Below are 25,048 nucleotides of genomic sequence, written 5' to 3'. Positions count from 1 at the left end.
CGAGCCGTTCAGGAGTCTTTAAAGCCGAGGTTTGGCTCACTGAGGCTGTTTCACCTGAGCAGTGAAATCCTGGAAAATAATTCTGAGGTCCCTGTTGTTGTGAATCGGGAGAAGGGCGAACGAGCAGGGCGTCCAGGAGACGTAAATCCGAGGCAAAGGGATTTATTGAGGGCAGACGGACAGACAGGGCACAGACTTCCACAAATGTCAATGACAGATCTGACGGGACTGGACTCGGACGCGGACTAAGTGCACAGGACAGGCTGGAATTAACTAGACACAGGTGGGAACAATCAGGAATTGACATGAGGTAATGACAGGGCGTGGCACACACGAGGATCGTTCGGAGCTGATCGTGACACCTGTCAAACCACGAGGGTTTGTCAGCCTGACATAATTTTATTTTTAGGGTTGCCTTGGAAGTCATTCAAGCCTTTCTTCACAGGCTGTGATGTAATCAGACTACCATGTCACGTGAGCCACCTTGTGTGTTTGAGGGCAGCGTGTGGCTCAGTGGGCTAAGCCTGTGTGCTGTTATCAGAAGGTTACCGGTTCAAACCCAACCTCAGCACATTCTTGAGCAAGGCCCTTAACCCCCATCTCCCTGGGCACCCCAACAGTGGCCTTGGATTTAAGGTACCACAGTTAAAATGGACTTCATATTCGTTCACTTACATTTCACCCAGACCACCTTAAATCTGACAAGTTACCCCAATAAGCCAATAACCCCACTTCGTAGTACAGGCCCCTGGTGGCTGCCCTTTGCGGACAGCTTATTCTACAAAGAGTAAGTTGAGGGAGGCATAAACACAATTTCCCTACAGGGATCAATCATTATTATTATTCTAACAAAGGCATCTCTTTAGTTTGATATTTATAAAACTCCATTTAAAAAGTGTTAGGCCCTGTTTCTGCGGAGCTTTCTCAGATTATAAACACAGACACCCTGTATGCTAATGTAGACACTGAGTTGTTTAAAAGGGGAGTTTCCCAGCGTAACTATGATCATTTCCCGATTCCTAGCCCCGGTGCTGATTGTAAAACTGGCGTGTCCATGATCTGCAAATGATGACTGCTCGTTCATGTCCATAAAATGATGACACGACACCTTTGTTGTAAAAATTAAATTTTTAATAAGTTAAATAAGTTATTACAATCCAGTTAAAGACTATCACAGTTTGTGACTATTTTAGTAAATCAAAGTAATGATTAATAATGATTTTTGTTAAACACAAATTAGAATTTTATCTCAAGTGCATAAACAAACTAAATTTCCTCCATATGGAAGGCAATGAGTGACCTCACATTACAGTAGAAAACTTAAAAATGTGTTTTTTACCCTAATTCAGGATGGTTGCTGTTATTTTTAATAAACTCTGGATGAGTATGTTCCTAAACTCTATCTGCACACTATGGACAGGCTGGATGATGTCATGAATGTTAAAAGCATTTTAAAACTGCGGCAATGTGATAAAACGTAAACCTGTCGGGTCTGGACACTGTGCGCAGACTACATATGTAGAAACCATTTCTTATTAACTTGACACCAGCCCCAGATTAAAAACATCTATAAAAACGTCTATATATATATATATATATAGGTTGTGTTGAGCAGTGCAAACATGACACACCACCGGGTAACGGCGTGTAATTTCCACACAGCTACTGGATGGAAGCATCGGAGTGGGTGGGCCCTGGGGTGTCTCATTGGCTTGGGTTCAGGACAGATGACCTGCATCAGTTACGTGGGGGGGGGGGTATATTTCTGGACATTATTGGTGTGGTCTCAGCTCCATGAACTCTGACCCGGTTCTTTGCCAAGAGTGGAAAACTGCAGACTGGTTCCCGAAAACGAGCAGCTTAAAGGTGAGCCGATTTCCCTCTTGGCCGCTAGCTGTGGGGGCAGTACAGCTTCCTCAGCTCGTCCCAGAAGAGGAGGGACAGGATGGTGTGAGGCCCCAGCCGAAAGTAGGAGGCTCCCAGCCCCTTGTACAGGCCTATCAGCCCCTCCTTCTTCAGCGTCTTGGAGAAACAGTCGACGAACCCTCTATACATCAGGCCCTGTGGGCGACACCATGGTGTCAGTCACCAGATCATGTGCCGACATCCGGACGTCCAGGCACCAGCTCCCTGTACCTCCGAGGAAGCACAGGGCTGCCTGAGCAGCTGGCCGCTACAGCGCCCCCTGTGGTTCGTTTTCTTTATGCAACATAATCTTAGCATAAACATAGCATGGAACAGGAATATTCCAGTCAAGGATAGCAGTAAGTATTAGAGGTGTAACAGGAAATGAGGTCAAAGGTAAAGGGTCACCTTGCCCATATGGTCCACGGGCTGGTTGTAGAGACGGGTGCTGACCACGTCGAAGGGGGTCATGGCCAAGACCACCACCACACTGCTGACCATGCCTGCACTCAGAGCCTCTAGCCAGCTGTCCCTGGAAAACACCTACATTCCTCAATTAGACACACGGCTCACTGGGGCGTCCGTGTGGGACCTCGCATGCAGGAACCTGGGTCCTGCGGTCTCATGGATCCTGGACTAGTTCTGTCTCTATAGCAACAAGCAGCCTAAACATAGAGGTTAAGTTCTCATACAGTTCATATAGGGTGACAATTTGATTAATGGGGGCTAGAATTGCTTAGTTAGGGCATCAAGATAGTAAAAAATTAAACTAGTTAAATTTTCTGTTTTAGTAACTTACAGTGAGAACATTTGTATTCAAACACATGATGTACTGGGTACAGTGATGGGCTTCACTGGGGGCGGCACTCACCTGCATATCAGAAACAAACTGCTTGGAGGCGGAGAAGGTGGAAAGTTGAGCGGCTGATCCCACGCTCACCCTGGGCACAGCTGCGCTAGAGCCCCTCCACAGTCCCAGAATGCCGTGTTCCTTGTGAATGACCACCAGGGCGTGGATCATCCCCTGAAAGAGAGGTTTTGGTGTGTTGTAATGCGTAAGGTGAGCTGGGAACGACACGGCTAATGACAGGACAGGACAGCACATCATTTGTGAAAAATTACATGCAAAAACTCACCCGATGTTTGTACTGGTGTCCAACTGCGATGGAGGAGGTAGACTGACTTTGAAGATGAGTTTTTACCTGCCAAGAACAATAACAACAAAATAGGTATAACTAAAATGCATATTATAGGCATCTTCAAAGTGTAATCCCTAGTGGATGGCTTTTGTTAAGAGTTGGTGATCTATGGTTTTCCATCTAACTTCGGTATCTATGGCTACTGCCTCAACAATTGCATCATCCCCAAAAAGAAGTTTGACATCATACTTCAGGTGGAGAATGCGATGACCCGGCTCTCGTGCAGTCAGTACTACGCTATAAACGCTCCGTACTCACCAAATATATGGGGCTGCCTATCACGGCACCCACCACGCCAGCAACAGCACCGGCCACGGTGCTTTTGATCGTGCTGACCCTGCCGTTCGTATGGATGTAGCCCGACGCCTCCATGATCGCGTAAGAGCCGAGGCGGACACCGTTCATGAAGAACTGATAAACGAGTCCCGGGACGAGTCCTTTCTGGAGTCCCGCAATCCCGTCCACCTTGCCGATGGTGTAGAAAGCGTGAAACACGTTGCGGTAGTAGACCTGGTACGATCCCCGGCTTTTCAGCTCCCCTTGGAGCTGCATCCGCGTCTTCACCACCTCCAGCGGGTTGGTGAAAAGGCAGGCTCCGCAAGCCGCGACCCCGCTCAGGATGAAATCCATGATCTCGTGTCAGAAGGCAGCGGTATTGCCGATGTATCTGCCGGCGTTTCCAGGTCTGCTCATCAGGGACTGCCGGGGGCGGTTCCTCTATGTGACTTTCGCTGAGAAGTAACTCTTCACTTCGTCATACTCGTTCTTATTTTAGCAAGAACTCCCCCAAAATCCGTCCTTATGTGTCACCTCGGCCTATATGTCTGTCGCATCGTGGAGGTCCAGCGTGCTTTTGTGTGCGGATATAACCGCGGAACACCTCCGGCCGATCCGCCGGTCGGCTTGTCCAATGAAAACGCTTGACCGAGCCCCTGCCTTTATCAGGCGCTCTCCGATTTGACGCCCAGTACCGGCCTGTGATTGGATAACAGTACGAAGCCCAGCTTTGACGCGGTCGATGTGCGATTTAATTGGCTGGTATTATCCTGTGACGTAAAAACGCTCGAATGTCATTGTAGTGAATCTGACAATAAAAAGAAAAGAATCGGATAGTACATACCATATGTTAAAAGTTAATACGTAAAAAAGAATTCCCATAAAGATTTCACTGTCTCGGAAGATCTAAATTATCTCAGCAACTCTTTGACATTTAGGCAATGCGTATGTATGTGGTTTGATTTTGCTGTGCTATCTACAGAACGCGTATCCATATCATGAAGCCTTTGTGGCGACAATTATGGCAATTAAAATACAAAAAGTAAAATTATAGGACACAAAATTATTTACTGCAGATGCCTCCAGATATTTCAGTTCCGTTTTGTTCTGACGGTACTAGATTTCGGGCGTGTCATTTTCCCCATTGTATTTCCAGTGTACACCTGCTGTGTCATTCGAGTTGCTATTGCAGGGAGACATTAATATGCATGACTCATGATTGGAGCTGAACGCCGGACTCAGAGGCTACTCCGGGCTGGAATACCGGCCCCCGTGAACCACCCCTGCCAGCCAAGGAGATACACTAATTTCTTAGTTAGCTGTTATTAATAGAAAGTACCACAACCGGTTCCACAACATTTTTTGCTTTCTAAAGAGCAACGAGAGAATATCGGGGAAACGTATCATTTTTGATATTTCAAGACACGGGCCGCACTGCGGGTCTGTGACCTACATTACGGCGGGAGTAATTTCACAGTGAAAAGGCTCGGCATCGACACTCCACAAAGTCCCCTTTGTCTCCATGTTCTTTTAAAAGTCCAAAAAAACTCTTCATTCACGCGGACAGATTTAAAAGACTCACAGAGGCACCAGACAATGAGGTTAGAGATTGCATTGTGTCTGTCAGCTGGCTCAGGGACCAGTTTTTCTCATTTAACCAGATTTTCCGATATCCGGGTCATTTGAGTTTATATGAAAATTAAACATTCTGTTTGTGCAGGTTCGGCCATTTCACCGACGTTCAGTCACGATTACATATAAATGTAATTAGGGATATAGGAGGGACTGCGTGTTTACATGTTTATGCTCTTATAGATATTAATATGCATGGGGTCCAAGACTGTTCTCCAGGAGCGCTTACACCACAAAGTGTACAAAGTGTACGGTTACGTTCATTCGCTGAAGGGTCAGTCCCTCACATCAATTTCAAAATAAATAATATACAAGCATTATTTTACAACATATAGTACGGTAATATGTTCACGCGCACATTCTCATGCTTTAAGTGTTAAAGGGAGTTCTGTTCATTAGCCTATCGTTGTATCTTGTATTTGTTAGGCTATATCAATGTAAGCATAACACGTAGGATGCGATTTAATTAAATCCATTAAATAACAAAACGATAAAAAAAAAAAAACTTATGAACTATTGTATTTCTTCCAATGACGCTTCACCTATTAATTTGGTACATACTGGTTAGTTCAGGTTGCCACGCTGATGTTGAAATGGGATATGTCAGCACATATACTCATGAACCCACCCTTTGTATAAGAGGAGAGGCGTAGGGGCTGGACAGGCAAGGCAGGCAGTCGTACATGGGAGGGGGGGCTAGTTAAAGATTTTTATTCAAGAAGAGTATTTGTTCCACAGTCTTGGGGTTCAGTCTGTTCCTTTTCTTACAAACAACCTCCCCAGCCTTTGAAAAAATATGTTCACATGGCACTGACGATGCTGGACTGCATCAAAACTGCAGTGCTACATTGTAAGGAGTAGGACGGACAGTACTGAAGTGGATAATTTGGTCATTGAGGTAGCACTGAACCTCAACAGTTGCATCAGCTGTGGCATTTCTAACCTGCCTGGTTTCCTCCACATGGCTGTCTAATAGCCCCACAGATTCTCTGCAAAATATAATAAACATTAACTAGTGCTGAACTGCCAGTCCTTTCGAATAATACACTATTTTACATAAAGGCTGTAGCTAGGGGTGCCGTAAGGGGGAGGAAAGCTAGGACGATTCCAAGGGCCCCTGAGTGACAGGGGCCCTAAAAAATTAGGAAAATAACTGGATTGGTTTGGACTGGGGGGCCTAATATGATATGCTTTCATGGGGCCCAAAATCTCTAGCAGCGCCCCTGGCTGTAGCACTGTGTAGGAGCTAAATGGCTCCTAACTGCATATATTTAATCGCACTTCCCAGGTAGTATTTCCCATATGGGAAAGACATGGGCCATATGGGCAGGATCTGGGCAAACCCATGTGGGGTAAATGTGGGCTGAACACGATATGGGTAACAGAGATTTTGTCTAAAAAATTACTGCTGTTATAATTGTTCTGAACACAAATACAATTGTTTAATTCTTAATATTTAATTAAGTTTGTGAGTGGAAATTTGAAACTCCCAGGGCCAAAGCTATTACACGGTAATTAACGTCCCAGATGCTGAGCTCCAGAATGCATCTTGAAAAGTTCACACCAGGAATTGACTTATTTATACCTAGTCCTGATAAGATTGTAGAGAATAAAGGTGGACAGAGTGAAAAATGGATAAAAAAAACATTTGGTTCTGTACTATGCTTTACTTCCTTTACAGTAACTTTTTTGGAGTACTGAATACGGCAAACGTTATATTAGTTATCATTAATAAATGTACAGTATACAAATATTTTTAAATAGTCAAAAGTCGATTGACTTTGAGCTTAAAGGGATGTCTGTCGCTTTAAGAGGTTTACGCACTGATACGGTCGGGGAGGGGAGGGAGAGAGGTATAGTGGCTTTCAGGAGAGAGGAGTTTCACGGTTTTTCTTTGACCGTGTTTCTTAATTTTGGAAAATGCTGTTTTATTTCTTTTATGGCCAGCTGGAAAGCATTGAGCACATCTATAACCTCTTATTGAGTGATACTCTTCAGATTTCAGTGGGGTAACATTAATTTTTAAACTTACCAGGGCAGTGTCCACTGGGTCCCTTTGGTTGAACAAGCACTGCAGCATTGCAAAGGTTCCAGCGAGTGTCATTTGATCATGTGACTTTGGCATCCCTCGATACAAGCATCTGATCATAATTTGAAGAACACTGCTTTGTAGTTTTGTCATGCTGGAATGCAGAGGAACAGCGACAGGACAGGCAACCCATTTCAGAGATACTGTTGATAACTGCGGGCAACTGTTCCATGGCGCCCCCTCATGGCTGGTATGGAAATGCCATGAGAATGTCAACCAGACATTCTCCGACAACCAGAAGTGCAGCGAGAGGACAGGCAGGGCAGGCACTGGCCTGGGGCCCCGAGGTGGGAGGGGGGCCTCCGAGGGCGGCCGATTACAGGGTAAATTGCAATGACAAATCGGCTTTATTTGTGTATTACATTTTTCACAAAAGTGAAAGTAACGGTCTTGTGTTTATTAAATTGTCTTTGTTGATATTATGAATTTACACTGGTCATAAACTTTACCATGAAGGGGGAGGTGGAGTTGGAGGCGCCCATGGAGTGTTTGCCTAGGGCCCCCTCTGCTGAAATGGGTGGTTTTTGTACAACAGGAGGTATGACATTACATGTGTCGTAATGTTTTTTAAGCACGGGGTTTGTCAATGTCAAAAAAATCTGTCAGAAAGCTCAATACCATATCAAACAGCAAATATAACACTTTTTATATTCTGATGAAACTAAGATATTTGATCGTATAATTTATAAAAATGTGTTGGGGACTTTACTCACAAAACAAATCCATTACACACAGTTGAGTACTCTGTGACGGTGAGTCTTTCTGCTCAACTAGTTATTACCATCCATCTTCCACAGGCTTATGCAAACTATGTGTGTTATTCAGTATGCGTGCTTGACTGAGCTTTTGTTCTTCCGTTTCTGAAGACCAGGTCCAAAACTCAAGAACAGAAGCACAGAGGACGGTAAAAATCCCCGGACATTGTTCTTGCCCCCCCCACCAAATATCAAAGATATCCTCACCAAATGAGAACAATCCCATAATTCATTGCGCCCCAAGTTAGTCGCTTAGGCATAATGGAAGTGAAGAGAGACTTTTGACAATTTAAAAAAGTATGAACTTTATTTGGTTTATTATTTCTACAAATATATATTTGGTCTAATATGACTATTGTTTATTATTAAGGTAAATCATTTCAGAACTTTTTTTAGTACACTTTTGAGATGTTCAGTATCAAGCTGAGAAATATTGTCTTCTTTATTCCTTAATTTTTTTTTATTTAGTTTGGAAAAGATGAACTTATTGCCTTTGTGTTTGACCCGGAGGCCGCCCCTCTGTGGGTGGGCACGCGTCAGAGCGGGGAGACGGGGCAGCTGTGGGATGTGACGGAGGCGTGTTTGTACAGGGCCCGGTCCAGATCCACTTCCTGGTTCTGGACTTTAATCTTGCCTATACAGCCGTGTAAGTAGTCAGAGCCGCTGTGGAGGGAGCCGCTGTGGAGGGAGCCACCTAGAGGCGATAGTCAGTAATTCTGTAAAAATGCAGCCATCCTGTACACATACTCTTCCTTAAGCCTGTTAATCGATGCATACTAACCCCCCCCCCCCACCAAATATGGCACTGATCTAATGAGACCACATGTATCCTCAGAGCCACCTCAACTCATTTCTCATTTCAGGACCCTAAGCAACATTTGATTAACCTAGCTGTCATCAGTCATCAGACAGGCTGATCGGATAGGGGCGCCCCCTAATGGCCGCTGAGGTCTCTGCAGCCACTCAGTTCGCTATATGTATCCAGACTCAGAATTAACTGGTGAGGAGGTCCCGATGTATCCCTAAGGGTTATTATGAGACCCCAGCTAATTATTAAAGATTAATAAGTGACTAAATGACCTCAGTGAGTTCTTACCCATCACCCCCCCGAAAGCCAGGAACAATCCTTTGTCCCACTCCGCCAGCCAATCCCGTGGATCGCCCGGGGGTGTTTGTTTTATTGTGAAATCTGTGGTTCCGTAGTGGACCTTGATCTGGTGCCTTGAGAGGTTCAGGGTCAGAGAATTCTCACCCGGGACCAGCGGCATAATGTGAGTCAGTGTGTCCACATTTATTTCCAGTTGCTGTAAGAGGAGCAGAATTCATACTATGATGGACGTCATTTTCTACGAGAATCTCCACTTACTCAGTTACTAAGTAACCGCAAGTTTAATATTTCAAAACATGGGTGTAAGGACAACATAATTCATCAGACCCAGAAACATCACTTTTACTGTAGAGCTTGAACATTATGGCGCCCCTGCTGGTTCAAAGTGGAAACGCTATTGTCTGACTGGCATTGTATTGTTTTGAGATGTGTTATAAGTATAATGTACCCAGGTGATCTACATTGTAGATTAAATGAGGAGTTGTAGCAATGTGTTGCCATGGTGGATCATGAGGGAATTCTGTGGTCTGTGATATGCCAACAAAGGTGCAACCAAATACTAAACCAATATGACTGATGTTTCCCCAGAGGTAAGAAGAAAATGTGGACAGTCTGGAGGTTCCTGAGGACTGGGTTAAGAAACACTAGCATAAGATAATGTAAAGACTCTGTGTGTGTGTGTGTGTGTGTGTGTGTGTGGATGGGTGAGTGTTTGAATCTATATGTACCTTTGTCTGATTTCTGACAGTAGCGATGATCAGGGACTCGTGGTTTTGGGTTTGGATGTTCAGGAAAGACCCAGTCCAATCCTCCACGTGTCCTTCCAATTCTACAATTATGTTGTCCCTGCTCTGTGATGGGAATGGGAGTGGAGGAAGAGAGAGGGAGTCTGGGGAGGAGGGAGGAAAGGATGGATTGATGGACCAGGGCAAGGCTGGGCAAACACATTTTAGCAGCCGAACGTTACGGAGGAACTTAGTCTTTGTGTAAGGACTAACAAGTCAGGATTAAATGGTCACACTGCATTCTTTAAATGGGGACCCCCAGACAATCCATGTTTTTGCTCCCCCTCAGCCGGGAGGGAGCAAAAATGTGGATTGTTTAGCAGGGAGCTAAAACATGGTCGCTGAAGATCAGGTTGAGAAGCACTTCTTTGTTCTCCAAAGTTGTTCTGCTTGAAGTTCTACAAGCCACATTTCCCTTGCAGATATGTAATTTTACCAGTAATAATTTACCAATAATTTTACCGATAGCATTTTACTCTCCACCTGCTTCTAAGTCAGAGTAATCATGGGCTGCATTTTACTGCAGTTTGTGGGATTTAAACTGAAGTGTGTCTCACCAGAGGTGTTGAACACCACCAAGCCTTCACCCGAAAAGTAGCTTCCTGGCTGGATGTCGGGAAAACAGGAGTAAGCATTTGGGTCAAGGTCCGCCACCCACGGATCACTGAGGTTCAGCCAGATACCCCGTCGAATGCAACCATCCATCGCCAGCACCAGCTGGGGCCATGGAAAGATCCAGAAAGAGCATGAGAGAGATCAGCATACAGCAGAATGCAGGGATCTGCAAAAATCCTTCCTGAATCCACAAAGTGGACATAACCACTGAGGCCCCATCTACAGCCGGACGATCTGATTGGCAGTCGTAGTGACATGTGACAGCAAAGGGCGAGTGTGACTGACCGGTTCAAAAAGCTCTTTCTCTTGCCTCAGCATCATGCCCAGGGAAATGCGTATCTGCCCCGTCATGTCGCCTTGCACCCTGGTCATTGGGGAGTCCAACCCTACCATCAGCGCCACCTGCTGGTCCACCTCCAGAACCACAATCTTCCCCTCACTGCGAACCTCCAGCTGTTCAGTGGCAAAAGTGGCCATTTTGAGCTATAACAGCTGAGTTAGTTAGTTGGTTAGCTGAGAACTGGTTTGTAGTTTGGACCCAGGAAAATGAGAAGAGGAGAAGACAGAGAGGAAGGAGGACAGAATCAGTTATGTGTCTCGATGGCCCCCAGACCCTACCTGATGCCACTTTCCGTCGTTTAACCTGGGGCCCCCTGACACCATGCTCAGGATGTCCGCCTTCTTGATCTGCATTTCGGGCACGCCCCCTCGTAGCACCAGCACAAACCAGTCGGCGCCCCCTTGTGTGTCCCCGTAAAATACCAGCCCCTCGGGGTCCAGGGTTCTGAACTCAAAAATGGACCTGGCACTAAAAAAATAACGTGAACAAAGATCAGGAGCGGAGAGCTAGCTGCCATTGGATGGAATATTCCAGTAGTTCCACCATGTGACATCTCTTCAAGTGTCCCCCCGTTTTCATTGGCCGTGAGTGCTGTCAATTGTATGCCCAGTTTCCCCAAATGCATGTATGTGATGCAACTATGATTTTAGTAGTTTCAAGAATTGCATGAATATACATGAGTAGCAGCCATAATTATTGTACAGTTTCAGGAAATATCTATCCATCCATCACCGTAGCTGCGTAATCCCAACTGGGGTCACAGGGGGGACCAGAGCCTATCCTGGGAACAAGGGGCGCAGGCGGGAACCAACCCTGGGCCAACACACTGTAGGGCGCACACACACACACACACACAATTACGGGGCCAACTTAGAGTCACCAATCTACCTATCCTGCACACTTTTGCATGGTGGGAGGAAACCAGAGGAAACCGGCGGAAACCCACACGAACACGGGGAGAGCATGAACTCCACACAGAAAGGTCCTGCGCCCGACCCGGGGACCGACCCCAAGACCTTCCTGCTGTGAGGCAACAGCGCAAACCACTGTGCCACCGCGCCGCCCATTGAGAAAATACGCTTTTTTAAAAATTTTGTACGCTTGATAGAAAGATGCAGTGACAGCCTTCAGGATTCTACCCCTTTTCATTGTACCCCCCCCTCCACAAGATGAGTGTAGGACGGGCTGAGGCTTACCTGCCAGCGCCGGTAAGGTTGACATTGGTGTGTATGAGGGGACACAAGGAGCCACATCTCCCTCCCAGGTGAATCAGTCTCTCTCCAGGCACCGGCTCCTGCCCATCACACAGAGGCAGAGACCGAAAGCCCATGGGGTCAGATCCAAATGCCGGAGCACGGGAATGTGACCAAATCCCCACCTGCCTCTCAGTGCATGCGCACGCACACGGATGCAAACTTTTGCACAAATGCCCTTTTTATCCATCCGCCATGGGCGTTTTTAAGGCTCGCTGTACCTACATGGCAGCACGGCTATGGCGAGCGGATGTAACACCATGTAGCTGGAGGACAAACCAAATGCAAACATTTGCTGTTTACGGAACGACCCTCCGACCCTCCCGGGGGGTGCAAAGTCTGAAACCTTCAGGCCATAAACATAGCGGCTCTCTAACAGACGCCCACTGCTTTGCATGTTAAAGCAGGCTATTCCCCACTCAAGAGGCCAATGCTGTGTTAACAGTAGCATTAGCGATAGCGTCAACAACAGTATTAGCCGCAGTATTAACATTAGCGATAGCTTTAAGAACAGCATTAGCGATAGCGTTAGCGATAGCGTTAGCGATAGCGTTAGCGATAGCGTTAGCGACAGCATTAGCATTAACGCTAAAAATAGTGTTACAACAGCTTTAGTGATATTAGCAGGATTTGGCATCTCCTTCCCTTCCTCTCTGAAGCAATTTGGACTTCCTACTGGCATCATCATGAGGAGGACCTGACGAGAGAAGCTCTTTGCCGCTAAATGTTGCTCCATCTATGGTGTTAGCTCAGTCAGCGGGTGGATGACATGATTGCTGCACTGTAGCCCGACCAAGCTGAACTTAATTCCCTTTAAGCTGGCCCCCGCTGTGGGTTATGGTTTCCTGCCATATTTCATCATGCTCTGTGAAGACCTTCTGCCCACTGTAACGCCTGACCTGTGTCCCAGTCAAGCAGCGGTGTCATAAGAGAGCACAGTAGGCAAAGTGACACCGCCTGGCTTTTAACGCGTACCGATCATTTCCAGCTATTCCATCACAGTGGACTTTCGCTCAGTTGAAAATTTAATTCGTATCACTGGATATTACTGGAGTCGGGTTCGGTCAGTCTATGCGGGGTAACTCACCATTCCTTTGCGTCCATCTCCAGCATCTGCCCCCTGCACCCCCAACCTCAGCAGCCAGACGACACCCACGCAGCCTAGCAGAGCCACTTTAAGAGCCATCGGTGGAGATGTTCTGCTGCTGTCCTCACGCTGCAGGATCCCTTTCAGTTCTCTGGAGATCTTCCTGTGCATACGGTTAAAAAAACAATGGATCGGCATGACTCCCTCTCTGGGTGTGCGTTTTTGCTACCCCAAGCTGAGAGCACTGAGGCCCAGCTCCGAACTCCTACCTCTGACCCTTGCCTTTTCTCCAAAATACAGAAAGATTGCAGCGGTGTTACAGGGTGTCTGTCAACAGCAGCAGCACGAGCATGGAGCCGACCGCTGACGTTGCCCTTTCCCCCTCTAGGAGTGTCACAGTCGACTTTAGATGATCACTTTTAAAGTGTTTTTACAAACACCAATCAGCAAAGCAGGTTCCAATCAGCCTGACAAAGAGTCATCCCCATTGGTCCTCGTATGCGGAGCGGTACTAGTGCCAAGTGAGGAGTCGCTGACTGTTTGCAGGGTCGCTGTCCAGAGGGGGGTGGATTTTAGCCTGAACCTGGCTGTGGTTCAGGCCCCGATAGCTCCGGCTGACTGGTGGAGCTGTACCTTGTTTTCTGGAGGGTGACCTTCATTGATTCTCCTGTGAAACCCCTTTTTCTTCCAATCTCCATCTTTGCCCTGCAGTTTATGGTGTCCAAAGGGTTTGTGGGAGTTTTACTTACACAAAAATTGTACTGAGGGCAGAAATAAAAATGATTGGTTCAGAAAGATAACTAATCAGATTGTAGAGGAGGTGTGTCCAAGCAACTAGAGGAGGACCAACCAATCAGATGTTTTGGTCCCACCTCCTCTAGTTACAATCTGATTGTACAAGCTGATCTTGGATATTTGCTGGGCTGGTGGTTGCGTGAGTCAAGTGTTTGATGTTTTTTATTTGCTTAGCAACAGCATTCAGGCTACCCACCCGACTAACCCATGGCAACAGATATAGTGATTCAGCCTAAAATAACTTGTTATGAGTTTGGTTTCCTCCGCAGAGCTACTCTGTCTGATGTTTTCTGTGGTAATGCTTGCAAATTTACCTCCACACCATCTCCACAGGCTGGCATATACAGACGCTGGTCCACGTTACGTGACTTTGTAATGGATATGATTGTTCAATAGATTAGTAAGACTTCATTGCTTATTTAAAATGCATACATTAATTTCTTAATGTTTAGAAAATATCAACAATATGTGGTGGAGCACATCATGTGGCAAAACACGAGTCTCTGATTGACCATCCCTTCAGTTGGACTTCAAAGCACAGTTTGAAGAGCACTGGCACACGGACTGAAGTGAGGTAAATAATTAAAATGTAGGCACTGTATACATATTTTAGGCAGTAATATTTTGTAGAATAAGTTGTATGTCATACAAACAAATAGGAAGAAACAAGCCTGTTATTCCAAAAGGAAAAAAAATGACAAAAACCATTGAGAACAGTAGCCTGTAAGTTCTTGTTAGTCCAAAAAAACCCACTGTTCATTTGATGAGTAATGAACTAGTAGTTATTAGAAATAATCCAAAGTTAGTACATAATTCCCAGAGACCAGCAATACTCAATAGTTCCTAATGAAGTAATAGCGAACTACTATAATAATTAGTTCACTATTACCTATTGAGTAATTAAGCATAACTCCTTAGTAGTTAATAGTACCAATTTAGGTGTTAATGAAGCACTACTCCTTTGTTGCTGCTTACTTCCTGTATATTTACCTGTTAACTACGGAACTATTATAAAGTGTTACCCAATGCTGTGTAGAAGCACCTTCAGTGCCAAGACATACTGGACAGCTGAAACGGGGCATGTAGTGCAACCTCTTGTGAGATGGGGGGCGCTGTGTGACTCAGTGGGGTAACGTGCTGTGTCTGTGATTGGAAAGTCAGGGTGGATTCAAATCTCAGGGTCAGTAGAGTGATTTCATTGCTGGGCCCTTGAACAAGGCCCTACTCAGTTGCTCCTGGGACTGTCTGTATACTGGTAAGGAGATAGCTGGGAACACCTTAATGCATCACAGAAGGAACAGGAAAGCACCCATATAAGGACATAAAGGGGAAGCAGTTGACGGGTGAAACTACTAATGCTCTGAATTAGTGACTGTGAAACTTTGTTACCTGACTCCCTCCCACCCCTAGGGGGGGGGGCACAGCCACACCTTGTTCAGGAGTATACACTGTATGAACACCGTGCTTTTCTTGATGGAGCCTTTTCCCCATATATAAGCTAGAGAAATTTAGCCAAAGGTTGTTTTCAGGGTGATTTGGAGACAGGGCCGGCTCAGCAGAGCTTACAGACTTATAACGGTCTGCTTGCGATGAGAATGTGATGCCGACATACGTCTACACGTCACCCTGTCATAAAAGAAGCTCGGGCTGTGATTAAATTAATTTCTGAAATAATTTGCAGGGATTGTAGCAAACGGTATGCGCCGACACCTCGCGATGTGCAGTCTGTGTTCCTCATTATCCTCGCTTTCTATTCCTTTTCTCAGTTTTCCGTCCCTCATGCGGTACAATCGTTAACCACAACCGCGGTCGTTCTCCGCTACCTGGTTCCTCTCGATGATCCTGCGGAGGATCTCACCGTGTGGGAATCAGTACTTGTGCTTGGCGCTTGTAGGTACGAGTCGAGCCCCTTTCACGCTGAGCATGTCTTACGCTGGGCAGGGCGCGTGCCCGCTTTCGCGTCTGCAGCTGGTGTGAAACACCGAGGCGTCTCCAACGCGGGACTCGACGAGAAACTGAAATGTGTCGGGAGCCGAGAGGAGGGTGTGGCTAACGGCTGTGTGCGTGTGTGTTTGTGCACGTTTGTTTGGGTTTGTGTCTCTTTTCTTTGGTTCATTCACAGTTTCTTTTTGCTGTGCTGGTGACATTCTTAAAGATGTGTGTCTTAACAGCTTGTGACACTATGTTTGTGGCTGCTGGTTAAAATCCCATGGTTGGCAAAGTGATCGTACACTTTTTTTAAAAAAAAAAAAAAAACGTTGCTTTGGATATAATCACCTGCTACTGTACGTCAATAAAAAAAATTATGAAATCAGCTAGAAGTGACCTCTCACTACACCTGATTAGTGAGGCTCTGTGCTTGTTTGCATAATTGGTATCAGTCTCTTTTATCCAAAGTGATTTAGTTAAATTAGATTAGATCACTTGCCTCGTTAATTGTCTGAATGCAGATGTAATTCTGGGTAAGAAGGGCTTTTCTTCAGTGTGACACCAGGGGATAATGAGCCTTTGCTGTTTTCTGAATGTCACTCTAAACGATGAGATCGAGATGACCCCCCTCATCGTCTGTGCGGTTGGGAAATCAAGCGACCCCCCCTCCCCCCCTGGGCACGCAGACACTGACATGCCAACCTTTCTGAAACCACAATGGTGAAGAACATTGGAGGTCCTCCCCCACGTCTTGGTGGGGCGCCGTCCTCCCCCTGCAATGCACGCTCATGTAGCAGCATGTTTCCTGTGCTGCCGGTTGCACAATCGCTCCTGTCGGTGGGTGATTAAGGAAGTTGTCCTGAAACCAAGGTCGGATCCGAGAGACGGCGTCATCGGGGTGGCTCTGCGGCCAGGTGCTTTGGCTGGATCGTCCAGACGGCGCGGCCAGACACTGGCATGAAGCCACCAGCTTTAACCCCGACCAGAAAGACCGTAACTTACTCTAATGATACTTACAATTCAACTAATACACGTCTGAATGTTATTACACAATGTTGTTATATTAGAAATGAACATAACATTTGAAATGGATACAAACTAGAATGATAAATTTTTACTTAAAAAATGTGAAAAGTTTCCTTACTGGTTTTGGCCAGCTCTTTCTGACTGGGGCATGGGGATGCAGAAGCTGGGTGGGGAAAAAACAGAAAATGTGCCTGGGGTGTGATCACACCACCTGGTCTGAAAACGAGCATCTGCAGGAACTTGGGCACCCCAGAGAGAAGCCTGACGCAACTGCCAGCTACAGGCCCCGCCCAGCCGGCAGCTACAGGCCCCGCCCAGCCGGCAATTATAGGCCCCGCCCAGTTGGTGGCTAAAAGAACAGATGGCAGATAAGAGAACAGGGAAGTGTCCCATCTCTGTTCTGCCGTGACACATCGGTGACCCCAGCCCCCGTCTGCCTCGTTTGCCCCAGCTGCGCACTCAAATTCACTGCCTGACCCGGCAGGACTCTCTGTTGGCCCCTGGGACCTCTTTGGGGCCCCGCCCTCTTCTTTTGCACCCTCCTAATATGCACCCCCACCTTTTCCCTAGAGTCAGGGAGTGGGTGAGATGTATGCAACTGGTCTGTATATTCCGGTTAATCAAAGGAGGGGGGTGTATCTCCTAGCAAACAGGCCGTTCCTGCCAGTGGAGAACGCCCTTCTCAAGCCCGAAACAAAAGCCTGGCTCCCTCCTCCCCCCCCCTCCCTCTCTCTCTCTCCTCCTCTTGCTCTCTGCATCTCAGCGCGGCTGGGGGGGGCGGCCCATGACTGCGAAACGTTTCCACAGGAAGTCAGTTGCCTTCAAAAGTAAGAAGAAAAAAAAGCTCCCGCGACAGTATCAGCAGATTCTGACCGTGTCCAGCCAGAGCCCCACGACTGACGAGGTAGGAATGCTCTGCAGTTTGTGTCTCTTCCTCTTCCTCCTGGATTGTTTTACGCTTAGTCGAGACTGTAAACTTCTCAATCCTGCTTCTGTTTTTTTCACATATTTGGAAGCAGTTTTGCAGAGCGGCTGCCAAAGCTGTGATGCATCCTCACTGTTATCCTGTCCTCTATAATCTGCCGTTTTTAAAAAACACTTTTCAACACCCTTTGCAAGTACTACATGTGGCAGTGTGCATGCCTGGCAGCAGGGGGTGTAGCGACTAAAGTGACTTACATTTTAAATGACAGGAATGAAAGTTTCTCCAATTTCCCTGTTTTATTTTTGTCTTCCTTCAGTTCTTGTTGTTAAAGTTATTCATGTAGCGTTTGGTCTGGGGGTGGGGGGGATAATTACTGAGTGTTAGTTCTTGCTCCACTCAAACTCTCAGGTCAGTCCTAAGAGTCACTCAGAACCAGTTCACTTGCTCATCTATTTGCTTGTCACGGCACAGCATGGTGGTCACATGACAAAAGACCAGAGGGGTGTTCAACAAAGCAAGATTTCTCAGTTAGCTGGGTTAACTTAAGCTTGAAGGTTAACCCAGCTAACTGAGAACTCTTGCTTTATGGGGCACTTTCCATGCTCTTTGGATAACTTTGCATTTCCTGTTACATTTCTGATTTGACAGGAAATTGAGAGTCAGTTGAGTAGCACGTGTTTACATGGTTAATGTCATTTTACAGTAACTGCAGCCGGGCTTGACAGGGACAGAAGGTGCTGGAATGGCGAATAGTGAATGGAGCGCAAATAAATAACATGTAAGGAGTAAGACTGAGGTCACACCACTAAGGCAGTGCTGGGCTGCATTTAATTAAATCAGACTCGTTAATTGTTATCATTCAGAACAGGCCACAGAGGAGAGGCCCGGTCAGGCGCTCATTAGTGAATATCAGGCAACAGATCTTCATGGGGCGGATGGCATGATTAAAGGCTGACGAATCTCGCCAACCAGAACAAGGACAGAGAGGGCAGAGTTCTGGATGAGGGGTGCAGCAAGAGTCCCGTCAGGAGCTTCAGGCTGCAGATTTTACCATCGCAAGTTTAGTTCGTATTTAGCCCCGCTGGATTAAGGCTGTTGTGGGTCCGAGCTGCTGTGAGTAACGGCGTGGGGTGTAATGAGGGCAAACGAGGGCGGATATCGTGATGAGCTTGTGAGCCTTGTGGCTGGGAGCTGGTGTGCCGCAGCTCTCAGTCGCCTTCCTGCTGCTGCTTTTTGGGCTGGGCTGGGCTGGGCTTACAAGGAGCTCATCATCACAGCATTTGCTCTCCAAGGGACACCCCTGCATTTCTGCAGATCATAGCATGAAAATTCAAAACTTATAAATCTCCCCAAAGCAGAGGCTCCGTCTTAAATAGTTTCTGTCAGATCTTCTCAGCCGTCTCAGAAAAAAGTGCACAGTACCAACAGGGGTTCTGAGCTCCCTGCTGACATACCAGGGAAACCCCGTGCCGTAATTTCCTATGAATCACAGTCTGCTTTTCTTTGCTATTTTCCAGCATGAGTCATGTTCCCACTGCCTGAGGTTTCTCTCCGTAACCTGGAAAGGCTTTTGCGCTTTTCTCCGATGTGCTGCCAGCTGCTTAAGATGGAGGGGATTTAAAAAACGATCCGTATTCGTTAGGCTGCGTACAGCACAACTCTACCACCAAACACCTGCGTTTCTACACCGTCACATGCTTCAGGGGTTTGGACCTGGTGGCAGGGGAACCAGCGGACTGTGTGGACGCGCGCTTCTCGCCGCTCACCTGTCATGTCTGCTCCACGTACATTCCAAGCTGTTTTGTACTGCTGACCTTTGACCTTTGTCTGCTGCTCAAGCTAAGCATTTTAAAGAGTGACACAGAGATGGATGGAAGATCTCACCATGCATCTCCTGCTTTCAGGATGCTCCCCTTCAAGGCAATGCCGGGCCAGTTTGGCCCCGAGGTGCGGGAGAAGGGCCTGAGGGCCTGGCGAGTGGAGAAGATGAAGCCCATCCCATTGCCGGCCTCAGAGCTGGGCGCCTTTTATAACGGGGACTCCTACTTGGTGCTCAGTAACCGCGGCGATGATGGCATGGACATCCACATGTGGATCGGTGCGTAAAGGCACCCAGGGCGACAGGGGTGGCAGGGGGATTAATTCACTTAACAAATGAATCATCGATGCTGCAATTAAGCATGACATTCACAGAGGCACCAGCAGAGGGAGCTAACACCCTCCTCTGATCTCACACTCACTGTCGCGCAGGAGAAAAGTCCACTCGTGATGAGCAGGGTGCCTGTGCTCTTCTGGCAACCCAGCTGGACACCTTCCTGGGGGGGAGCCCCATCCAGCACCGGCAGGTCCAGGGCTACGAATCCCAGGAGTTTATGCACCTCTTCCCCAAAGGCGTGAGCTACAAGGTAAAGGTCCAGAGGGCAGGATCCGCTCCCCCCCCCCCCCCCCCCCCCCATTTCCACAGGCGAAGATCACGAAATCGTGTCTGCTTCCAGGTCCACCTGCCCTGAGCAGCTGTAACAGGAGCAGCATGTCACCCCTAAAGCCGACAGCCTGAACCACAGTTCTAAGATGCTCTAACTTCTGCACTTCTCTCAAATGGCCACAGGAGGGCGGTGTGGAGACAGCGTTCCGTAAGGCCACGGCCAGTGCCGGCCCCGTCCAACGGCTGTACCAGATCAAGGGGAAGAAGAACATCCGGGCCAAGGAGGTGAAGATGAGCTGGGAGAGTTTTAACAGAGGTGACTGCTTCATCCTGGATCTAGGCGAGGTGAGGACCGGCTCCGCCAATCGCAGTCGGCCATCACGGTCAGACGTCAGGGCGCTGAGTAAGCACATTGTGAATGTGCTGGCTCACATGCTCTCGGTTCCTCTGGCACTCAGAAAGAGGTCCAGGATGGGCCTGGTCATGTCCCAGAAGCCACATTCTAGCAAACTGGTTTGCTGAGGCCTGAAGGGCCTCTTGTGTAAGAGCTCCTCTGTTTGAGTGTTCATTGTTCTCCCTTTTATGGAGAATTACCAAGTACTTACAAACATTTACATGGGCTGACTATGTGCTCCAGTTACCATGGATACTCCCCACAATCAACTGTCAATGTGAGAATATCCCTGTGAAACGAATCCATCGCACACATGACCTGCTAATCTAAGCAAATTGACAGAATGGCTAAAATATAACAAGATTAAACTGAAGGCCCCTGCATGGCCAGTAGACGAGAATGCGAATCAGACCGTGAGTGTGTGCTTGTGTTTCTGTATGGCCTAGACCATCATAGTATGGATTGGCTCCCAAGCCAATCTGTTTGAGAAGCAGAAGGTCCGGGAGATTGCTACGCTGATCCGGGACATCGATAGGCACGGCAAGGCCCACATCACGGACGTGAATGAGGGAGAGGAACCACCTGAGATGCTGAAGGTAGGAGGAACTATCCTGATCTTCTCAGTTCCATGCTTCTGGGATCCGTGATTTGTACGCATGCAGGTTAGAGCGGTGAGTGTGCCCTGCGATGGGTTGTTCCCTGCCTTGCATCCATAGCCTCTGGGATAGGCTCCAGACCTCTGCAACCCTGCATAGGACAAGCATTTACAGAAGATGGATGGATGGATGGACGAACTGAAACCAAGCATTCTGTTATTGATGGCCATTATCAAAGGAAAACTCAGGGCTTACAGTAGCAGCAAAGTGGGGAGGGACAAACGTGTGGATGCGCAGCACAGCCACGATGCAGATGCCACCTAACCAGTGTGTTCTGTGCCTTCGATTATAATATAGTCCCACCTTAACTGAAAGAGTGTCCCGCCTCCATCGTGTGATTGACAGGTGCTGGGCCCAATGCCACAGCTGAAAGAGAGTACGCCGGAGGAAGACACCCAAGCAGACGTCTCGAATGTCGCCTCCCTCTATAAGGTTTGCCTTTAGCTAATATTAGGGAGATTTTTTTTTTTTTATTGTATCAGAGAGTAGCTGTGACCTTCCCCACAGGTCTCTGACGCCACGGGGTCGATGAAGATGACCCAGGTGTCCGAGAAAAGCCCCTTCGATAAGAAGCTGCTGGTGCGTGATGACTGCTTCATTCTGGACAACGGGGCCAATGGCAAGATCTTCGTCTGGAAGGGTGAGTGGGGTTAGACCGACTCACAGTCCCAATGCAGACAATCCACGTTTTTACAGGAGCTGGGAGGGAACAAAAACACGGACCATCTGTGGATTGGGAATCGCTAAACACTGGGTTAGACTGAGCATGGAGGGTTGGGGGGGAGGGGGAGTAGAAGGGGGTTGGTTGTATCTCTACAGCTCAGCTAATAGGAAATGCAGATGGACGATCTCCAGCTGGTCTTCTTTGTGGATATATAGTCGTTTAGTCAAAAATCTAAAATTACCGGTTCATGTAGTTGGACATGTTGATCATATCAGCTTCTGTCAAACCTCCTCCTCAAAAGGTTAAACAGCATGTTACTTTTAAGAAGGAATGCTGTTATGTTAAAACATGAAAATGCAGAGAAGCAGTGATGATCAAGCTAGGATGAATCTCAATACCAAGAATGCAAAGACCAGTCTTGCTAACTTGCCTACCAAGAATAAACTTGGGGAACAATGAATCATTTTGCAATTGATGTATCCTTGATATTTGGGGGAGGGTTGGACCAATATCCAGGGATTTTCACCGCCCTGGAGTACTTGTGTTCTTAGTATTTGAACAGTTCTTCGGCAATTGAACATGACATAACGGGTGCACAAGAACACAAGTACGGTCAAGTACGCATATTGAGATTCATCTTTAATCTGACGTGCCAGTATTTTCATTTGCCCATTGTGCACCATTTTAATTGAATGCTTGTGTATTGATTGACAGGGAGTGGAGCCAATGAGGCAGAGAAGAAAGAAGCGTTGAAAATGGCTGACAACTTCATTGAGCAGATGAAATATCCCAGAATGAAGACCCAGGTAGCCCACAGTTACACCGGCTTTCACGGCAGCGCTGTCAGTGTGCATCGCGTTACGGGGCTCACGGTGAAACGAGCAGCACAGATTCCCCTCGTACCGCTCTCTGGCTTCAATCTCAGAATGCACTATGACTACAAAGTTCTGGGATAGACTTCAATCCCATAATGCACTATGACTTTTTGTCAACCCACCTTTCATCATGTTAAAGGGATTTAGCTGGCAAGCTAAATGTGTGCTCGGAGTTTGCATGTTCTCTCCGTGTCGTGGGGATCGCGGCAAAAAAAAAAGCAGACGGTCTGTATGTGCGTGATTGCGTGTGTATCCTGCCGTGGACTGGCGTCTTGGGCAGAGCACTGTCTGCCTCGTACCCTGTGATGCCAGGGATGTGCATTAGTTCCTGTACTGCATATGGGGCTTGGAAAGTGCATGGATGGGTATGGCGATGTCATTTCCTTTGAAAATGAGCCGACATTTTATATCATTAAAAATAAATCGGACATTTCAACAGGCTCTAGTGAGGCAGTAAAAGCCATAAGCTACATTAACGTTGATTGTTTGTTTGTAGCAGCCAGCAAACAGCACTTGCTGGATGACCGTCGGTGAACGTGTGTATTTAATCACGGTTGAAGAGTCTTTAATTTGCCCGAAGGCTTCAAATGCTCACCCTGTCACCTTGTCTGGGCCCCATGCTGCAGGTTGAGATTCTTCCTCAAGGCAAAGAGACCATCATCTTCAAGCAGTTTTTCAAGACGTGGAATTAAACTCTGGTGCTGGTTATTCTGACAGCCTGTGCCATGGGCCAAAGCAAACCAAAGCAAGGCAAACCAAAGCAAAGCAAAACAAACCAAAGCAAACCAAAGCAAAACAAACCAAACCAAACCAAAGCAAACCAAAGCAAAGCAAAACAAACCAAACCAAAGCCAGGCAAATACAAATCACTAAAATGTCACCTCTGGATACAACTAAACTGTCACCTGGAAGCCACCGTAATACTGGAAGTTGTTTTATAGCGCCCTCTTTTGTTTGTGAAATTGAGACATTTCACACTCAGCAACTTCAGCTGTGACTTGATTTCAGTGTGTATTTGTGTGCAACAACAAACATTAAACAAATATATTGACACCAATCAACCATTCCTGGCTATTATTTTTGAGCTTTTAATGTTAATGTTACATAAAGATGTATTGCAGCAGAATATCTTCCACAGTTAAGGGCAGGGAAGGTGGATTATAACTGACAATAATGCGGTAGAATTGATTAGGCTTTTAAATAATCATCATATGCCATATTTTCTCAGGCATTTATGCATATGTGGCTGCCAATGTTTATTACTAATAAAGCTGAATGTGTCATGCTGGATGTTTTGGTCAGATATTTATCACCCAGCAGTCTGCTCTCTGCTACAGGGCGCCAAGCCCACTGTCATTCCAAACACACCTGGAAACTGCTGTCACTCTGGAGTGAGGGGCCTTATCCAGGTGTGTGTTTATAGCACGGTGCAATTCTAGGAAACCTGAGGGCGTTGGGCGTACAGATAAGCAGTGGTTTAGAAGATTCCAGATCGGGTGATATCAGATGCAAACTGTCTGGCAAAGCAGTGACACTTTGCCAGGGTGATTCCGCTGTTTGTTGGCACTTGTTTCTTTGTAAATGGATTTCCAACAGAAGCTTCCAGAACATCACTGTTTTGCAAGTTTCATTTTATCTCTTATCCTAGTCATGGGACCCTGGAGATGTTCCAGAAAGCACAGTGCCCAAGGCAAGGGCCACACCATGGATGGGATGCCAGTCAGTCGCAGGGCACACACACATAAACTGTGGGAGTGATCGAGACGTGCGTGATAGAGGGCGAGCGTGTAAAGTGCACACACGGTGCGGAGATGGGATTCAATCCCCAGTGACAGTGGTGGGAAGCAGCAGTGTTGCCCATAACTGCTGTTACGAGGGCAGGCTTGGCTGTGACCTGCTCCCATGCTCCCTGTGTGCTGGCTAAGGGCGCTGCCCCCTGCTGTACAGCTACAGCAATGACGTGATAAGCGATCACTGCTCCCCACAGCGATAAGGAGGTCTTCATACTCCTCAGGTGCTTCTTCACTCCTTCCATCTGGTTTTCACGAGAAATGGTGACACGGCATGATCTCTGTACCTTTGATAGCTGACAGACTGATCTGTGTGCTGATGAGCTGATCTCGCACAGCCAGTTTTCCTCTTCCTGCTCCCTGCTTACCGCCCCCCCCCCCCCCCCCCCCATGGCACTACGTCTCCCCACCCAGCCGGGCCTCCTTGTTGCTTACCAACTACCCACCAGATCTGCATCCCCCCTCCTCTCTAGGCCTCCTCCTCACTCCTCCTGCTCTCTCCATACCACCCACCACCTAGCTCTT

General features: G+C 47.2%; 3 protein-coding genes across 7 annotated transcripts; 1 reads left to right on the top strand and 2 right to left on the bottom strand.

Moving 5' to 3' along the window:
* Window positions 1–1,109: 1,109 nt before the first annotated feature.
* On the bottom strand, window positions 1,110–3,994 carry slc25a35 (solute carrier family 25 member 35). 2 transcript variants are annotated; one of them, XM_023824661.2, is made up of 5 exons: window positions 3,363–3,994; window positions 3,042–3,107; window positions 2,777–2,929; window positions 2,314–2,448; window positions 1,110–2,061 (listed from the first exon to the last, which is right to left on the bottom strand). In XM_023824661.2, exons 1-5 carry the CDS (start codon window positions 3,732–3,734, stop codon window positions 1,891–1,893), a joined length of 897 nt encoding a protein of 298 aa, XP_023680429.1. In that variant the 5' UTR covers window positions 3,735–3,994; the 3' UTR covers window positions 1,110–1,890. The 2 variants fall into 2 exon arrangements, with proteins under 2 accessions (XP_023680429.1, XP_023680430.2); XM_023824662.2 differs by having other exon boundaries at window positions 1,922–2,061; window positions 2,314–2,437.
* Window positions 3,995–8,166: 4,172 nt separating this feature from the next.
* On the bottom strand, window positions 8,167–15,904 carry LOC111850615 (sex hormone-binding globulin-like). Of its 4 annotated transcripts, none has more exons than XM_023824672.2 (9): window positions 15,663–15,904; window positions 13,045–13,207; window positions 11,901–11,998; window positions 10,983–11,172; window positions 10,650–10,817; window positions 10,307–10,466; window positions 9,693–9,853; window positions 8,953–9,160; window positions 8,167–8,550 (listed from the first exon to the last, which is right to left on the bottom strand). In XM_023824672.2, the coding sequence occupies exons 2-9, from the start codon at window positions 13,141–13,143 to the stop codon at window positions 8,393–8,395; spliced, it is 1,242 nt and encodes a 413-aa protein (XP_023680440.2). In that variant the 5' UTR covers window positions 13,144–13,207; window positions 15,663–15,904; the 3' UTR covers window positions 8,167–8,392. The 4 variants fall into 4 exon arrangements, with proteins under 4 accessions (XP_023680440.2, XP_023680439.2, XP_023680438.2 ...); XM_023824671.2 differs by lacking the exon at window positions 15,663–15,904 and adding an exon at window positions 13,314–13,758; XM_023824670.2 differs by lacking the exon at window positions 15,663–15,904 and adding an exon at window positions 13,678–13,757.
* A 1,635-nt stretch (window positions 15,905–17,539) lies between these two features.
* On the top strand, window positions 17,540–23,790 carry LOC111850660 (macrophage-capping protein-like). Its single transcript, XM_023824792.2, has 9 exons — window positions 17,540–17,698; window positions 19,624–19,817; window positions 19,970–20,124; window positions 20,328–20,489; window positions 20,985–21,134; window positions 21,540–21,626; window positions 21,702–21,834; window positions 22,573–22,664; window positions 23,360–23,790. Exons 2-9 carry the CDS (start codon window positions 19,625–19,627, stop codon window positions 23,423–23,425), a joined length of 1,038 nt encoding a protein of 345 aa, XP_023680560.1. The 5' UTR covers window positions 17,540–17,698; window position 19,624; the 3' UTR covers window positions 23,426–23,790.
* The last annotated feature ends 1,258 nt before the right edge of the window (window positions 23,791–25,048 follow it).

Source organism: Paramormyrops kingsleyae, chromosome 24 (genome assembly GCF_048594095.1).
Source record: "Paramormyrops kingsleyae isolate MSU_618 chromosome 24, PKINGS_0.4, whole genome shotgun sequence".
NCBI lineage: Eukaryota > Metazoa > Chordata > Actinopteri > Osteoglossiformes > Mormyridae > Paramormyrops > Paramormyrops kingsleyae.
Note: the sequence above shows the minus strand (reverse complement) of the source record. Positions and strands in the feature narration are given on the sequence as shown.

Coding starts and splice junctions, on each gene's coding strand:
- slc25a35 (XM_023824661.2), bottom strand. CDS start 3,734: ATGGATTTCATCCTGAGCGGGGTCGCGGCTTGCGGAGCCTGCCTTTTC. Junction 2,930..3,041: donor GACACCAGTACAAACATCGG/GTGAGTTTTTGC, acceptor CCTCTCTTTCAG/GGGATGATCCACGCCCTGGT. Junction 2,062..2,313: donor CCGTGGACCATATGGGCAAG/GTGACCCTTTAC, acceptor TGTCGCCCACAG/GGCCTGATGTATAGAGGGTT.
- LOC111850615 (XM_023824670.2), bottom strand. CDS start 13,742: ATGGAGATTGGAAGAAAAAGGGGTTTCACAGGAGAATCAATGAAGGTC. Junction 11,999..13,044: donor GAGATGGACGCAAAGGAATG/GTGAGTTACCCC, acceptor TGTGATGGGCAG/GAGCCGGTGCCTGGAGAGAG. Junction 11,173..11,900: donor AACCTTACCGGCGCTGGCAG/GTAAGCCTCAGC, acceptor TTATTTTTTTAG/TGCCAGGTCCATTTTTGAGT.
- LOC111850660 (XM_023824792.2), top strand. CDS start 19,625: ATGCTCCCCTTCAAGGCAATGCCGGGCCAGTTTGGCCCCGAGGTGCGG. Junction 21,627..21,701: donor ATGTCGCCTCCCTCTATAAG/GTTTGCCTTTAG, acceptor CCTTCCCCACAG/GTCTCTGACGCCACGGGGTC. Junction 21,835..22,572: donor CAAGATCTTCGTCTGGAAGG/GTGAGTGGGGTT, acceptor ATTGATTGACAG/GGAGTGGAGCCAATGAGGCA.